Raw genomic sequence first — 23,950 nt, 5'->3', positions numbered from 1 at the left:
ATATGTTTTTACTTTAACAAAACTTCAACCTAGGAACTACAAAATGAATTCATCATTGTTTTATCCATGTCTTTTAAAACATGTAGTTTTCTTGATAATATACACAAATATTGGTATATTTGATATACTAATACTTATGATTTTCCTCTTGGTACCTTTCAATTATGAGAAGAACTTGGGGGAAATTGAGGACATGTGCATTGAAGGATTATTAAGAAACACTTTGTCCATTATGATATTAGGAGACCTACTATCTGTGATTGTCTCTTTTGACATTGTAATGTCCACACGTAAGAGTCCAGATTGAGAGTAATTTTAGAGTGATGGTTGAACAATTGGACAAATTTGTCATCATTGATGAGAGACAATGGGAGTTACACAACTGGCCTAGGAGATTGTTGCTTAATCAGACAAACACCATGCTTGACATTTTTCGAGAAAAGGTACCAGCAATCCTGCAAGACTGAACAGTCCTAATGAGTTATTTTTATAAAGTTAACCAATTTTTTTAAAGGAATGTGATTATACATAATTAAAAAATAAAATCTGGATTTACCAATGATATATGAGTAAGTACTTTTTTTCCACGTTGTACAGTGATTTGATTACATGTTTCCTTTGGTGCACTCCCTCTTATTAAGAACTAGACAAGCATGCTCGTACAATATGTGAGTCAACATCCGGTGTAAACAATAACAAAAGATAATCACACCCACAAACTGCCATCTCTAATTTGAAATACAAATTTAGCCCTGCTTCAGATTTTTGAGGCCAAAATTAAAACTTCATGAGAATTTATATCTAAAATAGATATGGCCAATATATGCACAGTTATGAGGGGAACAAGCATATCCATTTTAAAATTTCAGTACAACAGCTTAATCTTTATTTTTGCAAAATAAGTGCTGCAATCTGAATGTGACCAGAAAATTCATATATTCCACCATTTTCACCGATTGGCTGCTTTTATACCCAACTGCTGGCCTTTAACGTTTTTATGACCCTAGTCATTTGAATGAAAACCCATTAGCATCATAGGATAAAAAATAGCAGACGATATATTTGTTGAGAAAAATACGAGGGCGAGTCAATAAGTAACCAGCCTAAATTATTTCCGGTTGAGATCCACCTCTTCTTTTTCGATGTAATTGCCCTCTAGTGCGATGCACTTAGACCAGCGGTGATTAAGTGCTATCAGTCCAGAACTGAAAAAGTCAGGGTCCTTTCCATTGACCCACTCACCTGTCGTCACGACTTCTTCGTCAGACAGGAAATGACGTCCACGGATATCTTTTTTCAAGTCTGGAAATAGGAAGAAGTCACTAGGAGCTAGGTCAGGCTAATAGGCAGGATGTGGTATTAATTCATACTCGTTTCGCTTTACACCATCCATCTCGGTCAATCGGAAATGGGATAGGCTGGTTACTTATTGACTCGCCCTCGTAATTTCAATGATCTCGCTTTCATATAAACAGATGTCGTATTTACTTTCACTATATGATATTTACAGCCCCGTCCTAGACCATGAACAATGGGTCATGCTTTTCACAAGTTTGGTAGACATGTCCAAATTCAATAGCATTACACATCCAATTTGGGAGTGAAGAAGTTTTTAAAACTGGATTTTACTACAGCTCCCATATTCTAGAGTGAACTCATCACCGAATTAAAACCCTGTCCCACAGATCATTAATTTCATAATGTGTCAGAGGTCTCCATGTACCTATCATGTATCTTAGGTTTTGGGGAATACAGAAAATTTCTAAACATTTCAATAAATAAAGTCCTGTCATCATTATAAATGTGCATTGTGTATTTTCTCTGTAATATCCTTATACCTCCGCCCTGGATCCCGAACCCTTGACCCAGAGGCCATGAAAATAACAATGCCGTAGACATCACCATGCTCAATAAAAATATAGACTTATGATATTTCCTAAGGTTTTTTATATAACTAAACAAGATGAAATGTCAAAATAACGAACACTGATCAATCTCATAAATACAAATTTAAGAGTCGGGCAAACATCGACCTCTGCCCACACCTGAGGTGGAACCGGATGTCTAGAAGTAAGCATTCCCTGTTGATCGATCACATTTATTTATTTATTTAATCATTTAGTGCAGTTTCACCTTATGATTCATAAAACCCCTCCCTTGAAACTGATCTCGCTCAGAGATAATAGGTAGAAATTTTCGTGCTCAGTACAACTATATACCCGATTTTTCAGCCAGATGCCTAATATTTAACATTGGTAGTATTCGTTGATGTCTCAGCTCCATCCTAAGGTCTTAAAAGGATTTTGTTTGTATGTTGTTTACGTCCCATTCGCGAATGTTGCCTCAAAACGAGAGGGACCATAAAATTCAATGAAAGATGTTACACAACAATTTTGGTGAAAATTGTCTATGCAATTTCTGAGAAGAATTCAGGGTATTTGAAATATAGCGAGAGACGTCACACGACGACGGACAGAAAAAAATTTTGATTTCGAAATCCACAAGATACAAGTCAGTTTAATCATCATGAAAGCATTTCCATGTAGTGTGTATTAATTTGTCTTCGTTTTATGGTTCTGGATCCAGAAGGCCATGAGAAAAATATAGATAATTCTTCTTAAGAACTTGTCAAATACGTACATGTACGAATACATGAATTATCGCATAATGTTTCTTCAAGTTTGTTTACATCACGATCACTTGGCGAGGGAGAGGCACAAACTTAGTTCAAAGTTTAAAAATTATATTATAAACGAATCTTCTTAAACAATTCTTTTCTCAAACACCTGAATTGTCAAATTAGTATGCAGGCATTCTGTTTTACTGTACATTCAAATATTGTAAATCCAGGCAGCCTTATGTAGGCAAGAATCATTTCGACCCCAGGCGGGGCCGATGTTATAGAGTGAGATTTCCCTAATGGCGAGACTTCCCCCCGAAAGACTTGCTCTGAGCCAGACAGTCCCCTAGGAAGTTCCACTCATACATGTAGCCAGTTTCGCTGGAGGAAGGTTCACTACACAACTAATTGTGGGTCATGTCTCAATTTTCCGTTTTACACCACCGAATATTTTGTAACAGTACCGTCCTGAATAAGTATGCTGATTTTGATTGGCTAACATATATGTAGCAGTGTGAAAATTTTGTATATAACTTTTAAATTTTATGATTAAAAAGAATTGAATTTGCAATTGATAAGATTGTATAATAAAGTTCTACTAAAAACTTATGCTAAAACAATGGCAAGCAGCTTTGGTTTTATTTAATTTCCAATTTGATGTAATTAGTATTTTCCCGCCAAATGTTTGGTGAGCGTTTGGCGCCTTTATAGTCATCTGACTTTAGACCAGGGTTGGATTATTTGACGGCATCAGTTTCAGTGGAAAACTTTGTGCTAAGTTCCAAATGATACAATATATGTATATATAACATGTATAAAATATATATATGTGTATTTGACGTGATGTACATTTTCATGTTATTTTGATATGCGGCTTTCTGTTTGTTACAGGGCATTTCAATTTATACTATTTATTGTGCAATTAACTTTGCCAGTTAGTGGACTTATATGGATGAAATATAAACACGAACTTTTAACAAGGATTTACGCTGTTGTTGTATTTCTTATCAACGCATTGTGAGTTACATATACTTATTATGTTGGGAAATTTTGGGGATTATTTGCCGGAGGAAGTAGAAATATAGTAAATCGTCATTAATTCAAACTTTTATTTGACAGATAATTGAACTTTCAATTATAAATAATAAAATATGATATTTCCCAACTTTGAATTGAATTATAATGCTTTCAATTTTTTTTAAGGAAAGCGTACGTGTTTACAACAACAGCACGCCGCGCTCCCACTTCCCAAGTAACAACGTGTAGATAACAAAAAATAATGATTAATAAAATTGCTTGAATAAAATAATTTAAAAGTATTGTGATTTTCACAATAAGCTTGATCATTTTTATTACTTTTTTTTTTCGAAATGCCCCCGTGACAGTAGGCCTAGTTGTCAATGATACATAATTGTATCATAATTTAAGCCTACATGTATCCAACTTCTCCAAACATAAATTTAATAATAATTGCACTGTTTATCTTAGAAAAGCAACAACGTTAACTACAGTTGTTTACAGAAATGGCATTACCAAATAGTGTTTAGACAGTAAACATTATTTACTCGCAAATTTATGCAGATTTCATACTCGCTTTCCTCGCTACATTTGGGGGTACTGACTAAAACCCGGTCTCGGTCCCGGTCTTCGGTCTCGGTCCCGTGACTAAAACCCGGTCTTCGGTCCCGGTCCCAGATTTTTTTATTCGATAAAAACAGAATACATCAGAATATTTTAGCCCCAATTTCTCGTTAATTTAGATATGACATGTCATGCCTGCATTCTGATAGTTGATTGATAATATTATTGTCGTCTTTCGTAAAATAATATGTGAAAACTCCGGGACCGGTGGGACCGAGAAGTAAAAACAGTGCTAAAAGCCGGTCCCGGTCTCGATGTTTTTTATATTTTTCTAAATAGCCGCTTTAATCTACTTTTTTATGAGAAAAAGATAAGAGTGTTATATTCAATGACATTCCTTTGTATGCACATGTATGCTGATTTATTGTATGTTTGTGTTTTATTCCAATTTTCCTTTTTAATGTCAAAATCGAACTCAACTACGTGATTTTTCTCTCCCAAATGAACGCGTTACAATACATTTTCATAAAAAGATAAGGGTGTGGAAGAGAAATGATTTATATGTACTTATCCTGGTGTATTTGTTTGTAATTTACTGTTGGATGTAGTATTTACAAAGTCTTTTTTATATTTCATTTAGGTCAAACACCTGACCACACGATTGATAAAATTTTCAAATTCAATGCTGGTGTATTCCGAACCGGGTCTCTGTATATGTACATGTATTCTCTCTCTCTCTCTCTCTCTCTCATTTACGAGTGTATCGTGAGAATCGCATTAATTTGTTAAATTATGATGTTATATTAGTTGTTTTAATCAGGGAAGAAAAGCTTCTATGTAAATATTAGAATAATACGTGCAAGATATGAGTCCAGAATGTACGATGTATGAAGTACTTTAAAAAATTATGTTCACTAGTGAAATGGAGAAAAAAAACAACCCAAATATTGTTCTTAAATTTTATTATGATTATTGAAACATGATGAATAATTGTTGTTGATAGCGAAACAAAATTAATGTGCACTCTGGTCAACAACCCCTCCCCCGCCCCTTTCCAGAAAGATTCTGAATACAAGAATGATGCTTTTGAAAAGCAAATGTTATACCCCCGTAATCGGATATTTGGGGCGCATTTATATAATTTTTGGTCCATCCGTCTGTTTGTCAGCAAAAACTTGAACCTTCGGCATAACTTTTGAATGCATGTTGATAGGGTTTTCATATTTCACATGTGTACTCCTTGTGACAAGACCTTTCTTTACATGCAATTCTTCACTTTTCAAATTTGACCTACTTTTAAAAATCTTTAGCTTTAGCCATAACTCTTGAATGGTTAGTAAAAATACACGAGGGTATAAAATGCTTCACGCAGGCATACTTTTCATGAAGCGCTAACAGTAGGCCTATTTGTATTTTCAAAACTGAAATTTATTTCTTAAATAAATTTACATGTATGTCTTGCATATTTATAAATGTAGATTTCATTGTTTGTAAATTTATCAGTTTATGTCAAATTTATGCACTTTGAAATATAAGATATTTTGAAAACAGGAAACCAACAGTTTTTGTGCAGCATAATTAATACATATATGTTTGCACATATACGTATATAACTATTCACAATAAATATAGTTACCACATAATATTACAGTAAAACATACCATAGAGTATTTGAAGATTATCTAAAGTCAGAGGGTATCTTCTGTATAAGTATACAGAATCTGAGAATTTTTGGTGAGCATGTGCTCTATGTATGACACACTTTTATAGATACTATGAATATATTAGGTGGACCTTTTTAAAAGCATTGTATCTAAAAGAACCACAACTGGAAAAAAGAAAACTAAGTATGAAATAAGAAAGGAAAAAATATTTTATAGTTATTATTTATTGGTTATATACAACTATACCCATATAAAGAGATCGGGTTCGGAATACCAAACATGAATCTTTGAAAACTGATTTTGACAGGAATAGAAGAAATAAAATAAATGAACAAATAAACTAACTGTAAATTACAAACAAATACACCAGGATAAGTACATATATATTATTTTCCTTCTACATCCTTATCTTCTAATGAAAAGGTAGTGTAACGCGATCATTTCGGACAAAATGTCACGTACATGTACATGTAGTTGAGTTCGATTCTGACATAAATACATGTATAAACAATATTGGAATAAAAAATCTATACACACAATAAATATATGTATACAAAGGGATGCCATTGAGTATCACGTCCTTATATTTTTTATGAAAAGGTAGATTAAAGCGGCTATTGAGGGAAAATGTTTTTATTTCTCGGTCCCACCGGTCCCGGAGTTTTCACATATTATTTTACAAAAGAAGAAAATAATATGATCAATTTACTATCAGAATGCAGGCATGAGATGTCATACCTAAGTTATTGAGAAATGGGGCTCAAATATCCTGATATATTCTGTTTTTATTGAATAAAAGTATCTGGGACCGGGACCGAAGACCGGGTTTTAGTCACGGGACCGAGACCGAAGACGAGACCGAGACCGGGTTTTAGTCAGTACCACATTTGGGTCGCTATTTGTATGCACTGGTGGCTAAAAGATATAAGACTCGGGAAATTTGTCAACATCGAAATAAATGTTACCCGTGGTAAATAAATTAGGCCCCTAAAACCCGAGTTTTTAAAAAATATCTAACACTACTTTTACAACGAGTTGATCGACGAAGGTCGCATATGACGTCACTGTACCACGTGACTACCTATCTAATTAACTAGGCTTTTTGAAATCGGGGCTTAGATTTAAGTCCGTATTGTGGCTAATCATCGCAATACTTCAGCGAACGAACTATTACAATTAATTTCTATAAGCATAAGGAAGACAAAATGCATATAATTCTGTATACTTTGAAAACACGAGATGTGTCCTTTAACAAAGCTACATTTTAATGATAGTTTAGCTGATAAAAATTGCATTAATATTCAAGCAAGGAGTTAATTTTTCAACACAACAATTATAACATTCGTATACTATGCGGCAATGTTACAAAATACAAAATGTATTTCGTGGTGTGAAACGGAAAATCTCTTCTGGGAAAAAAAAATATCATATAGTCAGTTTTTCGGGAGATATTACTATACAATAATTTCACTATCGTGAAAACCGTGATACGGGGCCCCTGTTTATAAGGTCGTGTCCGAAAGACCCTTAAAGGGACATGGACACGATTTGAAATGAAAATTTTCAAACTTTATTTTTTGATTTTTAATGTTTTAAATGCTTAACTAAGATATTACTAATAATCAGCAGAAATTTGAATGTCAGAAGTCAAGATAATTGTAGTCTAGTCAATCTAGCAAACCACCTCAAAGTAATTGCAACAGAAGCAAACTCGATGGAATTTAATAAACAAAAGCGTGGTTAACAACATACAAAAAATCGGAAAAAATCAGACAATAGAAAATATTTCAAATTTAGACTTAAATGTTTTAGAAAACCATCGATATTTTGTGGTGTTTACGGCACGCCGTACACGTAAAGGGGAGTAACTTAACTGTGACAGTCATCGGAATAAAGTTATACACGACGATTTAAAGTGCATGTAATAAAAAACGCGATTAAATAGCTTAACAGTTGTATTAAAAGGGTGATTTTAAGACCTTCTATATACATACAATATTGCTCAGCATCTCATATTCTTTGCCGACTTCCATGCATTCCCGGGGAACTTTCGGAACAAAGCTTCAAAATATTTTGTTTGACCCTTTACTGAATTAATTTTAATTATGAAACACAATATTTGCTTTAGAAGTTATGAATAATCAATTATAAATGAAATCTTAAAGAATTAGTGTCAATTTACAAGGGGAAATTACGTTTGTTAAAAATGAAAGTATGAAAAGCCATTCGGGTTAAAAGTTTCAGTTATTTTGTATCTTCACCATTTGAGCAAGCGTTTTGCAATAAAAACTAAGTAAATAAAGTAATTTTGCTTTTCTTTTTCAAATTCAGGTTTGGGGAGTCATTCATAGGTAATAATAATGATAATAAAACATTGATAATATGAATAATAAAAATCAATGTAAGTAAACACTTGCGCATAATATCATGATTTGATGTAAAATCTAGGAGTTACTCTTTCTAATTAGTCTTGGGCTCACGACCTGCGGAATCACATCTCCTAGCGGCATGCGACCAACGCGCTAGACCGCCCGGCAATCTATTCAAGACAAAACTTGTTTTCGATGAGGATGGAATTCTCGCCACGCTTGCACACGATCATTGAGAATGGAAATGTATGACACGCCAAATTCACAAAAATGAGCTAAACATAGTTTCACAGTTGATAAACTAGGTTTATCGACTGTAAACTATAGTTTACGAACTGTAAACTATAGTTAACGATTCGTTAACTATAGTTTTCATCCGTAAAACTATATTTAACGGTTGTAAACTATAGTTTACAAATGCTAATCCAAGTTTATCTGTCTTTAAATAAACGTTAACAATAGATTTTGCTGATAAATACAGATTCACATTTGTAAACTATAATTTACATTCGTTAACTATAGTTCACAATTGTTAATCCTAGTTTCACAAATTGTGATACTATATTTATCAGATAAACTATGACTTGTAAACCGTAGTTTACAATCGTGAAACCGTATTTATCAGATAAACTATGTTTTGCAATCGCTAATGATTGTTTTCATTGTTAATTACAGTTTACGCTTGTGAAACATAGATTATCTGTTAACTATGGTTTACAGATGTGAAATATAGATTAACGTCGTTAACTATAGTTTACGGTCCGTAAACTATAGTTTACAGTCAATAAACCTAGTTTATCAACTGTGAAACTATGTTTAGCTCATTTTTGTGAATTTGGCGTGCCATAGAAATGGGATACAGTTATCTATCGTAAATTTTAGAGGATCATACCAAATGCACATTGTATTTGAAATGTCTTTATATAAAGCACAGAAATAGCAACGAACTCTGAAATAAACATAACTGCCCTAAGGGACGAGATCAATGTCGGATGAAAATTTAAATTCAATTAGTTAGAGGGAGGGGGATAAAAACTCCCGTAAGTTTCTGTCATCCGACATCGATTACACTTTAGTGGAAAAAGGAAAAAGACAAGCGACTGTTGAATACCACATAATATTTAAAACATATTAATGAACATTTAATAGATTTAATGTACACTTTCATTTGTTAATAAACAGTAGAAAAGGTATATAGAGTGTTATTTATAATCGTACGTTTCTTTTCTTGTCATTCGATTAGTTTCAACATTTGTCATATTAAGTTTTAAAGGGGGGGGGGGTCTTGGTGAAAACTACATGTATGTGAACTTAGTTTTGTGCATATGAGATATTGAACTTTTGATCTTGCCCCTAAGTGAAGAATATCGTTAAACCAGATGTCATTTTAGGAAACGAAGTTTGTTAATCCTTGCCATTTCTACATGCATTCACAGGATGCGACACAAAGTCAAGAATGTTCCGCATCGGAACGGGTCCTGTATACTTAAAGCAATGGAATGTCAAAATGTAGACAAATCGCGAACAAATTCTGTATATGATTAGTTTTTAAATGGAGGCAGGCTACTGACTAATCCGAGATTCCTCTGACTCTTACCCCCGCTTTTATATTTGACATGTGCGGGGGAGAGTCAGAGCGGACTCCATATTGAAAAGTGGGAATTCAGCGACACCAGCTGGTGTCGCTGCTTTACCTACCTCTTACAACTTTATTTCGCGGATCTATCTTCCAAGACGTGAGAATTCAGTTATCGGAAGATAAATCTATAAATAGATCGTGATTAATACGATGCTATCGCCGTTTAAACGGCCCTAACACCGACAAATGGAGCATCACTTGAATTAGGTCGCCGCCTCGCCATTTGATTTCTTTGCGCATGACGTCAGCACATATAAACACAAAATTCCATCGTTTAAACGGCGATATCATCGTATTAATCATGATGTATTTGTAGAATAATCTTCCGATAACTGAATCCTCGCGTCTTGGAAGATGGGTCCGCGAAATAAAGTTGTAAGAGGTAGGTAAAGCAGCGACACCAGCTAGTGTCGCTGAATTCCCACTTTTCAATATGGAGTCCGCTCTGACTCTCCCCCGCAGAAGTCACAAAATAAAAGCGGGGTTAAGAGTCAGAGGAATCTCGGATTAGCTACTGACAAACAAGTTGATGGTGCAGGGGTTTCAACTGCCTCGTTTAAAGTCAGCATTTCGCAAATTCTATGGTCGTTATATCAATCTACTTTGCCAATACAACCTATCATTGGGTCAAATCTGTCTGACTTGTTTCATATCGATTGTTAGGCCGTTTTTTGGCACAGTGATATTGAATAAGGGTAACTCCGTTTGCCTGAGTAAGATAAAGAGCTCACGGCGGGTGTAACCGCTCAACAGGGGGTCTTACTCCTCGTAGGCATCAGATCCCACTTCTGGTATATCCAAGGGTCCGTATTTGCCCACCTCTCTATTTTGTATTGCTAATAGGAGTTACGAGATGGATCACTGTTCGTTATATTCACCTTCCTAAATGAGGATTCCATAGAGAAAAAGATATCTTCTGGTGTCGATGTCATATCGACTTTGTACGATGGAATACCATAGAGACACTTATAGGAGATTTGCTTTGTGAAGTATTGTCTAACACAATATCATTTTTATAAATTCAGTCATTGCCACTAACTACTAAATATTGGGAGATACAGAGGTCACAAGTCGTTGTTATGTAAACAAGGCTCGTGTCATATTTTTGTTTACATACTAGGTTAAATAAACCAGTAAAAGTTTCGTTTAAAGCAGATTATTTTTTTTTCAATTTATAAGTGAATTCTTAACACAATTAAATAGTTTCTAGTGTTTGGCACATCTCATTTTGTTTAAAACACGTTATAACATGGTAAGAGCCTTGTTTACATAAAAAAGAATTGCGAGTGCTGTATCCCACTTATTACTCAACAACTGATATTCAAATTTTTGTTGACCATTAAAAATACATTAGTTAAGCATTGTAAACAATAAAAGTGAAAAAATAAGATTTGAAAATTTTCAGCTCAAATCGAGTCCATGCCCCTTTAACTTTCACTTCTAATGCTAAGATAAGGAGCAGTCCCTACTGGTGTGAGGCGTCTTGGGTTCTACGAGGCGCACGAAAAACAATGGATACACGAGATAATTGACTAGGCCGATTATGCAAATATCGCTCCATGCTTCCATTATTTTTATATCCCCTGACAAAAACGACCTAATTGAATATTCCATAAAGTACCAGTATAGGCTTTTACGCCAAGTCACACAGTCACTGGCGCGTAACAGTGTCTTCATCGAATAAGGATCGATTGAATATTGTTTAACGTCCCTCTCGAGACCCCTGCCGGTGAAGGGCTGCAAAATTTAGGCCTATGCTCGGCGCTTATGGCCATTGAGCACGGAGGGATCTTTATCGTGCCACACCTGCTGTGGCACGGAACCTCGGTTTTTGCGGTCTCATCCGAAGGACCGCCCCATTTAGTCGCCTCTTACGACAAGCAAGGAGATACTGAGGACCTATTCTAACCCGGATCCCCACGGGATCATCGAAAATTGAAATACATGTAGCAAAGATAATTACAGACAAAACGTTTGGAATTGTGACATCATGGAGAAGCCGAGTTTTTGGACTTCATTAATAATTAATGGATTCTATAAAGAATTATCCATCCAAGAAATGTGATACTGACCTCTGTCTTGCTTCAGTCAATATCACGATAATCCCTTATATCGACCTCAACAAAATTCCATACTTGTATAATATTTCTTACTCATCGTGAACGTGTCACATACTATGCAGTAGTTACACAGTTCTTTCCGGGAATGTTTTACGACAACAGCTTGTAATTCGCTTAAATAATCGCTTAAATATCCATCGCCCCGAAAATTACTAACTGAAGCACCCTTAGGAGACATTGCTTTCGCAGACAAGCCACCCTCCCTGCAGTTCCGGGGAATGGAAATTATAACTTAATATGTACAATGGTATAAATTCTTTATCAAGATTTAGAAAACATATTTAAACTGACTTTTCTCCTTCAAGAATCAAAATATGTTGCAACAGAGCTATAATCACGAATTAATAACTCCTAAAAATAGTAATTAACTGCGGCCAATTCAATTTCGGAATGTGATCCTTTAAATCGTGCCATGAATGTTCAATACGATCAGGAAAAAATTCACTGACTTAATTTATATCCTTCCTAGCTGCTAACATTTCCAACGCCCCCAAAGTGTCAATTTTCTCGTGCGTTTCATAGAATTCTTGAAGAGTTCCTTCACTCTTCATTCTAGTTACGTTCTGTATCATCTCTTGAATTTCCGACTCTGTACAAGTCCCCCAAAACGATATACTGTTTCTCCATGATTCACTCAATGGGCCCTCCGGGTTGGCATGGTCTGGGTGATATGACGCCATTAATGTTGTGAAAGCCGATTTGAGTGAAAAGCCAGCCTCTTCCAAGCAAGCTTTCAGTTGTTTGTGACTAGGTAATCGTTTATGCCATCGCTGTGTGTTTTCCGGCACGAGGTGCGAAAACCAATTTGCACCCAGTTGCTCTGGTGTCACAGAAATAATGGTTAGAACCCCTCCTGGTTTAAGTATACGATAGACCTCCTTCAACGTTTTGGAGACAACTGGAAAAGACTTCCCATCAGGATTTTTTTCTAAATGATGTAAAACCTGCAAAAAGATGTTATACATTTTTATGACAAGTAGCTTTCATATCATTAACTGTCAAAAAATGGAAATCGATAAAGCTACACCCACCAAATTTATCATCGCAGCATCGAAATGGTTATCTTCATATGGCATATCGGGCAGCACGACTTGTTTGAATGAGAGCCTCGTTTTCGGAAGGCCTGGTGGCAGTTTTGCTTTTGCTTTAGAAAGCATGCCTTCACTGGCATCTATCAAGGTCAGGCTTCGTGGTTCAAACTGGAGAAAATAGTCTGCGTAGTTCCCTGTTCCACAACCGATGTCGATTATATCCATTTCCTAATTTGGAAAGTTATAAAAATGTGAATTAGAAATTTTTAAATTTACGAAGCACGTTTCGGTACGCTATGAAGTCACTTTAATTCACGTGTTGATATACATCGTAACGCTATTCATATTTATATTGAATGATCCCATCTTACCTTGACAGTCTTCCCTGTAAAGTTCTCCATCATACTTTTTAGTATGTGAGCGTCAGCGGCTTCTCTGGTGGAGTCGTAGGATTTTGACACTTCGTTGTAATTCGTTATTTTGCTCATTTTGTTAGCAACCTAAGAATATATAATTTCATTACCTGCATCTTATTCTTTGATAATCAGTAGTGGCAAGGGTCTCGAGGAAAACAATTTACGCTGCAAATGTGGAGATTGAACGGAATAAAGTTTGTTTTCACATAAGTACATTGTTGAAAAGCTTTCCCCCGAGAAGACTCATCGCCATGGTCGGGGGCACGTGTTTCGCGCGTTCCAGCTTGCATGGCGAAGCGGAACACCGGATTTTCATCGACGTACTTCCCTAAGGTAGTCAAGCGTTTTGTGGTTTGACAGAGGAACAGCCACTGCACATGAAACTAGTTTGAATTTAACGCCAGGCGCCAAAATTCAAACCAATAATCTCACAAGCCATGGAGTTTACCGCTCACGAAGCCAGATCGTAAATACCAGCTATATGGATCAATCATAATCAGGTGGTTTTACTAGAATCCTAATCACTTCAACGCAGATTAGGATTTACATTAAATTTAACAATGAAATATCAATACCCTTCGTTAATAAAGATGAGAGAGTGAGTTTGCATCCTACCTAAAGTCTTTAAAGATTAACCTTTTTTCCATCTTCGCTAGCCAAGGATGTAGAATAGCAGAGCGGATCGAAATCCCTTGGCTAGCGAAGATTACTTTTTTCATACTTTTACCATACACTGCTTATGTAATGTAATGGAATTATATTATACTGAAGAGACATTATTTGTCGAAATGCGCATCTGGTGCATCAAAATTGGTACCGTATAAGTTTTACATTATGACCTCTGGGTCGAGGCCTCTGCTGGTGGACTGTTAGTCCCCGAGGGTCTCTACAGTCCAGTAGCTTAGTACTGCGTTACTAGCTTGAAAATACGGATGTATATTTAATTGCTGTAATAAAATTTAGAAATTCATTTCAAAATTAAGGATTATATACGGATTGGCATTATGCATTTCTAGAATTTCTTATGGAAAAATCCGGTTTGAATTTATATATCAACATATCCCCAGACACATCCACTAAACGCTTACCAATGTTTAAAAGCAACATACACAATATCAATATTGGAACTATCGAATGCAAAGAATACGGATGCCGGTAGATGCCAGGATATAGAATCAATCATAATTTAACTTAATTCATACATGGTTGTTGTAAATAGTGTTGTCAAATCGGTTGGAAATCATAATCGATTAATCGGTATCATCGGATGACTGTAACCGATCGATGATCGGCATATAATCGGATTGGAAACTTTTTGGGTTAAAAATTATACTAAATGAGTAACATTAAAATTTCAAGATCATTGACACTCACTGTATGTAGTCACTATAGTGTGTACATGTATATTACTATACACATATTTTAGATAATAAAAATCTTAATTATCATTCACTTATGTTAACTTTTCTGAGTCAAGTAAAATGTTGAATTTTCATATGCACAAGATCTATTTGAATCTGGAAAACCTAATGAAACAACTGTTTAATATATATACTCTTTTGCAAATTTTACATATTGCCCTTTCCATATCGAGGGTTTTTAATCCCGTGGGGATCCGGGTTAGAATAGGTCCTCAGTACCCCTTGCTTGTCGTAAATGGGGTGGTCCTTTGGACGAGACTACATAAACCGAGGTCCCGTGTCACAGCAGGTGTGGCACAATAAAGATCCCTCCTTGCCCAATGGTCATAAGCGCCGAGCACAGGCCTAAATTTTGCAGCCCTTCACCGGCAGTGGTGACGTCTCCATATGAGTGAAATATGTTCGAGAGGAACGTTAAACAATATTGTTATTCAATCAATCAATCGAGAGTTTTCATTGAGGGCGCCCTGACTGCACTCTGCTATTTACGGAAACCAAAGTGTTTCCCAAGAACAGACATTGTTTTTCGTCCTGGGTGGTCGAAAACGTCTTAGTAGTATAAGGCGTCCCGATAGGGAGGTCAACTGAGTGCACTTTTTATGCAAATGAGGTCAAGTAAGGGCGTTTTTGATTGGTCAAGCGGTGTCGGGGTCAACGGAGTGCACTAGGACGGGGTCAACCCCAGCAGGGGTTGTAGAGCGGGTGAATAGGCTGGCCTATGGCCGCTGGTCTATGATGCGGTACTTTCGCTTTGAGTTCCTGGAATGAGTTCCTGCTATTTTTCTGAAAATCCAGTGAAATCCTGTGTATTAAATCTAAAAGAATAACAGTGTATTAAATCTAAAAGAATAACACAAGGTTTTAAGTTGACATGTTTATTAAAGAACAATGGTACAAGCATAGAACAATGCAAAACAATTCAATAAACATAAAAACAGTTCAATAAGCATAAAAACAGTTCAATAAGCATAACAGTTCAAGCACAGTCCATTACTTTCTGCTGAGTTTCTTCTTCTTTTTTGGCCGTTCTTCAGTAGGTGCGGTTGGATTCCACATCTCTAACGGTGTGTATTCTCTCTTCACAGGGGATTTTGAGCCAGGTACGGACCCAATCATCGCATCTATCTCCGCTTGTTCTTCTGGACACTCACTAATCCAGTGTCCTATTTTTCCGCATTTGAAGCAAGGATCCTTTTGTTTGGTTTTCTTGCTGGTCTGTTGAGAATCTGCTGACCTCGATTTCTTACTGGTCTGTGGATAATCTGTTTTCTGTGGGCAATCCGGCGACCAATGTCCTGTTTCTCCACACGTGTAGCACGGGTTAGCAGTGTAATCTGGAGTGTATTCCTTCCTAGGTTTTTTAGAAGTCAGCTCTTCCAGCTTCTTCAGTAGGATTGTGGTATGATTTCCAATCTCATTACTCAGCACATTAATGCGGTTAACGATCCCGTCTAGTGTCGTGGTAATGATGGCGAAATCGGTCCTGCTCATGGGGGAATCTTCTCCACCGAAGGGGGGTTTATCGTATAAGCCCATCTCCAGTCCCGTAGCATCCTGTGAATCGGGAAAATAGAAGCCTAATCCGGGGTCTGTCGGATTCTGGCTAGGGAGGTAATCCGAGGTCTGGGCCATCTTCTCTTGTCGAGCAACGTGGTCTGAAGGCGTGAGATTGAAGCTCGTGGTCTGGTTCGAGGTCTGGGCCATCTTCTTCTCTTCTCTTCTTCTTTGACCAACGTAGTCTGGAGACGTGAGCAAGAAGTTCGAGGTCTTCCCCAGTTCAGTCTTCTGATCGTCACTCTTAGCTTTCTTCAGTTCAATGTAGTCTTTCTGTGGTCCCATCTGCTTCTGTACCAGCTGATCTATTTTCTTCTGAGCTTTGTCCACAAATTCTAGTTGTTTCTGAGCCATGTCTTCTGGAAGGTGATTGAAGATCGAATGAGGACTGACACTGGGGCTCCGCTTTTATAGCCAGCAAAATGTCTAGACTATTCTGTCTCGTGAGGGGCACGTGGGGAGCACGTGGTTGCATCATCTTTTTCTGGAAAAACCGGTTTCAGCTAGAACATCGCGCGACCAGCGCGTGCTAGTGCACTAATTGAACTTGAAAAGCCGGTTTCTCGCGACCAGCGCGTGCTAGTGCACATTGGTACACATTGACTTTAGTGGAATGGAACTTATATTGGTGTTTAAAGTAGCCCTAAAAAGGGCTGTGCATGAAGTTTTTATTTTTAAAAATGGCCGGCTTCATACGCAGGTTCTTCTATATACACGTGTAAGTCATGATCTTCGGATATAATGTGTTGTACTAATTGTCGAGCTCTTCTCCCGGGGAAACGTATCTCTTCGACGGTTTCCCACATCCAGTGTGCATCCCAAAACATTACCCATACACTTCTCCGGTAACGTGGTTTCTCCAGTCGAATAAATCCCGATACTTTTTGAGTGCCGTTCAATAACGTGTAAAACTGGTAAATCATGTACTGTATGAGGGGGGAATTTTTCAGGTACATGTCACTTAAACGCAGGTAAATATCCTCCACTGTTTCATGTGACCGCAATACATAGTCAAAACACCAATTTTTAGATCGCCCCCAGCGTAATCGATGGCGACATCTCTGTACTAAATTGTCCCAGATCCCCATCTCGTCTACATAATCTTCTACTATGGTTAAATTCTCCACTGGTTGTATTCCCTGGCCGCGGCGTCTCGCTCTTAAAATTCTCCGTGTATCCATGACTGAAGGTCAGACAAGAATGACTGTAGAAAAACCAGCTGACGTACAGGTGTTTGATCACGTGGTGCAGGTGTTTGATCACGTGATGCATAACCTTTACCTATAAATACAGGTGTTTTCTGAACGTTCGTTATTTACTATGGGCGGCAGTGCTACTACGAGAATAAATGGATATAGTTATGTACTACAATGTATGAACGTGGCCTTACATAATCCTCACATTCAAAATGCTCGTCAATTTGTACAACAGATGTCACCGGAGGTCAGAAATGTACATAGTTTTCAACGGATTGCTGATTCATTAGCGGAGAATACCAATACGGGACGTTTACTCATGATTTATTTGTATGCTGAGGAATTGAAACAGAATCTTCCAGACCAGATGAGTGACATTGATCGGATCTTACGCGATTGTCTACAAAAAGGATTCGTGGAACTGATTCGTATGAAAGGAATGGCTGCCCTGTTATAAAACAAGAACGTTTTAGAATTTTTTCATTTTGATCATCATGGCTGAATTGAACAACAACGTTCTTACCGCTGTATTACAGTATTTCGAGGACTACAAAGAATCGGTGAACAACGCTCGTAGCGCTGCATTACAGTGTATCAAGGACTGGAAAGAAAAACAGCCGTTGAGATATAAATTCGCCATGAAGTTGTTGATCTTTTGGGAATTTCCTATGACCTTATATGAATATTCCAGCGTTTGCAAGCATATAGCCGACAACCTGAACAGAGAGTCTGGATTGATCATGATTTATACCATGGACCAAGAATTTAGACGACGGGAACCTGAGAAGACTGGGGCGATTGTAGCGATTACCGATCACTGGTTGGAAAAGGTGTATAAAAAAAACCTAACCGTTTTCTTTTCCTTTATTCTTGGAGGATGGCCAGCAGTGACAACATCGCAGAAAAAGCGCATAACCATGCATTAGAATGGGTCGAGAAAATGCAAGACGATACGGTGTTTCAAGCTGTTAAAAATTATCTGATAGCGGGGGTGTTTCCAATGACTCTGGACGAATATACAGATCTACGGAACCGGATATACATCAATCTCTATAACGATGCGGGATTGATGTTAATTTATGTTGTGGGGGAGGAATTCAAGAAACGCATGCCTGAAAAAATCGCCGAGATTGAAAGTATCACCAAGGACTGGCTTCGAGAAGTATACATAAAGTGTGAAGAACTTAATTCATTTCATTTATTCCCGGAGGATGGCCAGCAGTGACCACATCACAGAGAAAGCGATAGTTTATGTATTGGATTATCTCACAGACATTCATTCTGGGCAGATTGAATTTGTGTTACACTATATGCGAGAAGAATTATTTCCCATCAGCTTAAAGGACTATCCATGTCTCTGTCAGTATTTGATCGAGAACCGGATCACCCCGCAAGCCTTAGTATTGATTCATTTAATGGGCCGGGAATTGAAACGAATTCGACCCACAGACAGAGCAGAAATCGAGAAAATCAGACTACGATGTCTTCGAGAGATGTACGTCAAGTTAAACGTGTGACTTTTAATCTGGATCATAATGAAGTGTATCTGTTACCCGAAGAAGACCGGACAAGTATCTGGATGACTGTAGCCGCTGATCGATATCGATTTCAACGCAGGATTCGAGAAATGGAAAAAATGTTGGACCCTATTTTAAAAAGACATGTGCATTGGTGTTGTGTGTGGGAGTTATGTATTTGAAATATGTGACATGAATAAAATTGTTTACACGAAAGCTGTGTTTGGTTGAGTCTCTCAGAGAAGGGTTTATTTGTTGAGGAATCCAGAAAATCCTAAAGGTAGAGTGAAAATCGAATCAAATAAGGTGTTTTCTATCGAATAGACCTTATGAGATGTTTTTAGGGATGTACATGGTCGAGAAATAAATTTTTAAAGAGGCGGTGAAGAAACATTGAACCTCGACTCGACCTCTTTAACCGCTGTTTCTTTGAAAACTATGCGACGTAGCAAAATAAAAATAAGTTTAACGCATTCGCCGTCTCAGAATCTATCAGATTAAATCTACCTTGCACAGATATCGAATGTCTAGAAAAAGACAATGAGAAAAAACTCTCTACTCGAAAGCACAAATCCGCCATTTTGACGGCCACCATCTTGGCTTCGTCTCCGAAGCGAGGGATGTTTTCGAGGAGGTCCGCGCTTTCCTGATATATACCGGCGCACTCGCCAGTTCGCTTCACTGGTGATCCAGCACAGTTGTAGAAGATTTTTGAAGATTATTTAAGAAGAAAGAAGAAAGAAGAATGGCTACAAGAAGAGACCCGCTCTACAATTTCCAGACCTTGCCTGGCTTTCGGTACCGGCTGGTAGTGGTGGCTGAGGAACGGGTAGGGGAGAATTGGGTTGTGCGTTCTGAGAACGACCTGAGCACCTTCTCCCCTTTCGACCAGAGTGGGGTCCGTGAGATCATCTGCCGGGTGCGGGCCGAGTATGAAGGGAGGGCACCCCGCCGCCGCACCGCTCGAATCTCCACGGCCACGAGACCGCGCCGACGGGCCCCACAGCCACCCTCACCACCACCACCTTACTCCCCGGCGACGCCTACAACACCACCACCAGCGATCCCATCGGCACCAGTGGAATACAGCCCGGTGCCGATGAGCGACTCACCAGCGTCACCGGTGGAGTATTCACCGAGGTCACCGTCCCCCGCACCACCTCCCAGTCCAGCCCAGAGTCCGTCGCTGTTGGTGGCAGCCACGTCATCACCACCGAGACCAGCAGCCCCTGCAAGACCCCCACCACCTACCATCCGGTTTGCAGGGAGGACTCCACCACCACCGAGACCAACCCACGCACCGGTGGCAACTCATCCCCCGAGGAACCACCCTATGACTGTCCCTGGCTGGGCAGATAGGGCGGTTCCCATCTGGTTTAAGTGTCCTGTCTGCTGGCAAGACAGGGTACACTCTGGAATTACGTGTAGGGGATGTGGGCAGCGCCCAGCTTGCTGCTCGTGCGTGGAAGAGTTACAGGAGCGGCGACACACCCGGGGACGGTGCCCGTTATGCCGGTTTACCGGAAGCAGGGAATGAAAGTCGGTCCTTAGGACCAAACGGCCCTTTTCAGGGCCACCAACTTTTTTGAAAAGACACTTTTTATGGCAAAAATCAAGAAACACACAAGTTTGTTTTAAAAAAGTTTTTATTAACACAAGTAATAGCTAGAATAAAGCTATAATAAAGTTACATTTTCTTGACAATGTAAACATGTTTATGATACTGATAAGCAAAGTCACAAATCCATTGTCTATAATGAGTCCAATTGCCTCCGGCTAATCCATGAGGTTTCACCGTTAAACAGTTACATTGTTGTACAATAGCATCCACCCAAGGTAGAGATAATACATCTCCTCGTAGATCCGTCACCGCCATGGTGGTTGACAGGTCTCACAGGTACACGTTGACCAGGGTTCTTGACTGTAAGGACAATGTTGAAACAGCCGGGGATCAAACTTTCTCTGAGTCCAGCGCTCTCTAAACTCCTGACAGATCTCACAGGTACAGTCCTTATGAGCTATTTCTTCTTCAGGGGTGATGGTACAATGCTGCGGACACTTACACTCTAGCCAGGGTTCTCTAGTGTGACTACAACATTTATAGACAAAGGGATAATACGTCAGCTCTGCCAATCTCTCTATCCACTTCTGTTTGGCCAGGATGTTTTCTTTTTTATAATGAAAACACCCACAAGTGCTCCAAGGTCCTCGGCAATACCCACACACTAGTACATCTTTCTCATCGTGCACGTACCGTTCAAACGACATGATTGAGAAAAATGGTAACAAGTGACCTATGTATATAGTGTTTTTTGATGAGTCATCAACATGACGTCAGCCATCTGAGGTAGGGGATGTTTTCGAGGACGTCCGCGCTCTCGCCTTTTTAAACCGAGCGCAACGTCAAAAATCGGGCATTCCGATTTTTTAAAGGAACCAGAACCATGAGCCGTAGAGTAGGACCAGACCCTACAGTGAATGATTATTGTATCAAATGGGAGGAGGATTGGGAGCAAGAGATTGCCCCGCCGGCCTCACGGGAGGCTCTTCCCCCACCGCCCATGAGCCAGGATCTGCCCCCGCCTGAGGAAAACTGGGACGCAGAGTTAGAAGTGGTGCGACGGCCTCCGGGGAGATTGTTTTTTAAACACGGGTGGTTGCCCGTTTTTGTGTTTGACCACGAGCAACCCCCGGAGGAGCAGAAAAAGAAGAGAAGAAAGAAGAAGAAGAACAGACAGTGAGGGGGACCGAGAAGAAAAGAAGAGAAGGAGAAGAGAAGAAGAGAAGGAGAAGAAGGAGAAGAGAGAAGAAGAAGAGAAAAGACCAAGAACAGAGAGAGAGAAAGAAAACAGCCCTTTTCAGGGCTACCCATTCTTTTTGAAAAGACATGGTTGATTACAATGACAAGAATTTTTTTTTTTTCCAACGTTTTATTAAACTCCAACTATAAACAATAACAATAACATAGTTTACAATACATTCAGTCTTTGACATTGACAAGTTTGTCCTTGATGGGTTCTCGGTTTACGGAAGGTCTCTTTAAACCAATCCGCCACAAAACGATCGCGTTGTAAGGCCGTGCCTTTCCAGGGAAGTAACCATTCTCGTACGGTGCTTCTATGGCGATGGCGTTGATGTAAAAAATACACACAGTATTGTCCACAGACATCCGTATTCAAATCTTGATAACAATGGGTGTTATGAATCCAAGTCTCTCCGTGGCGTTGAATAAAGTCTTGGATGTCTTTATGGCTGGGGGGTAATCCGTAAGAATCAAAATATTCGACGGTAGGGCTACTCAAATACAAACAGACCCAATGCGCTCCAGGGCGATCGTGAGGGTCTGTATTCACCACGATGGCTTTGTGATGAGGTAACAGCTCAGGTATGACATCTCGAGGATACACACCGGCAAACGCCGGTCCTAAATCTCGTTGTAAAACATCTCTCAATTGCTGAGTATCCATCTCTCTCTTAGTAATCGATGCTGACTTCTCGTTGTTTGTTGATTTCTAACAGATTGTCGAACACGGCATACACCACACAGTTTAAGGTCCTGGCTACGTTGGCGGCAAATTGCACTTCCACTCTCAAGTTCCCCGTCTGTATGAGATGAAATTTATCCGTCTGGGCTTCTTGATCTTTCGTGAAATCCACACACCAGAGGGTGTAACCGTTTTTATACTCTTCCAGGGTAATGTCCGGAGCCCAGTCCTGACCTAATTTTCCCAAGCCTTTGTACAGACTCAAATACGATCTCAGGTACTGATCGTCGGTGAAATTAGGTTCCAAAGGTCGGGTTTCCATCATTTCTCCATTGATACTGATTTCTAATTTCTTGACTCTCTCATTTTGGAAATGAAAGGGGTTTCTGGTATTATCCCCATTAAAAGCCGCATTGTCCACAAAGCCCAACACGATCAGTTTAGGCATCTGTCCTTGAAACAGATGATCGGTGATTTTAGATTGGGTGCCACTAGGAATGGTGAAGGTTTTCACTTCCACTCGTCTCAATGGATATTTCGCCGTTTGAGTACTCAGTTGCTGATTGATGAGATTAATGATACTCGGCACAGGTTTGACTTTCCTCACCCACAAGATCATACTTTGAATGGCCACTTTCCCACTACTCCCGGCATCGGTCATCATGTAGAACTGGGGTCGAGCGCGATTGAATCGGAGACGGACATCCAAACCATTAGGGAGACATTTCTCTTGCTCAAACAAATCCAGATGTAATCGATCCATCAACACGATCTCCTTACTGTCTGTAATCTTCTCGTGACGTTTTCTCAACCCTACATTCTTGGAATCATCCGGATACTCGGGAGTCGGGATGACGGCCGCGATGTTGACTTTGTTATTCACTACTGCAAATTCCACAGGAGTTTGAGCCAGAGCTTCTAATTTGACCTCATCCATATGTCCTGCCGTATCTTTTTCCCACAAGCTACAGGCTCTCATCTGGGTTTCCAGAGTCTTGGGTGCATAAGACAACAATTTCTCCAGATACGCTTTGTAGGGATAAGTATCCGTCCCCGGGGTAATGACTTTTCCATTGAGACTGACATCGATTTCACTGAACAAGGAATGGAGAATGTTATTCACGGGGGTCGAGGTCGAATTGCCTCCTGCGAGATTCGTTCCATTGGCTTTCGTGAATTTACAGACCATCTGGAGATAAGTTTGGGATAAATCCAGATATTCATCTCCTTGTCCTTTGATTTCAAATTCAATCGGAGCCGTATCCGAGTTGAGGGTACTGGAAATGGGGTAATATTCCATCCATTTCGAATCTTCTAAAGTGACGTTGGTCGGGGGC

At 38.9% G+C, this 23,950-nt stretch overlaps 1 protein-coding gene across 1 annotated transcript in view; it reads right to left on the bottom strand.

The window, feature by feature from the left end:
- The window catches only part of LOC125660290 (uncharacterized), a 50,739-nt gene that overhangs the window by 10,129 nt on the left and 16,660 nt on the right, over positions 1 to 23,950 (bottom strand). Inside the window, exons 2-4 of the mRNA XM_048892111.2 lie at positions 13,396 to 13,524; positions 13,025 to 13,252; positions 12,449 to 12,937 (exon numbers count right to left, since the gene is read on the bottom strand). Coding sequence (XP_048748068.2) covers positions 12,449 to 12,937; positions 13,025 to 13,252; positions 13,396 to 13,512 — 834 coding nt within the window. The 5' untranslated portion in view covers positions 13,513 to 13,524. The remainder of the gene's footprint in view (positions 1 to 12,448; positions 12,938 to 13,024; positions 13,253 to 13,395; positions 13,525 to 23,950) is intronic.

Source organism: Ostrea edulis, chromosome 9 (genome assembly GCF_947568905.1).
Source record: "Ostrea edulis chromosome 9, xbOstEdul1.1, whole genome shotgun sequence".
In the NCBI taxonomy this organism is placed as follows: Eukaryota; Metazoa; Mollusca; class Bivalvia; order Ostreida; family Ostreidae; genus Ostrea; species Ostrea edulis.
This window is presented reverse-complemented; position numbering and strand designations above follow the sequence as displayed.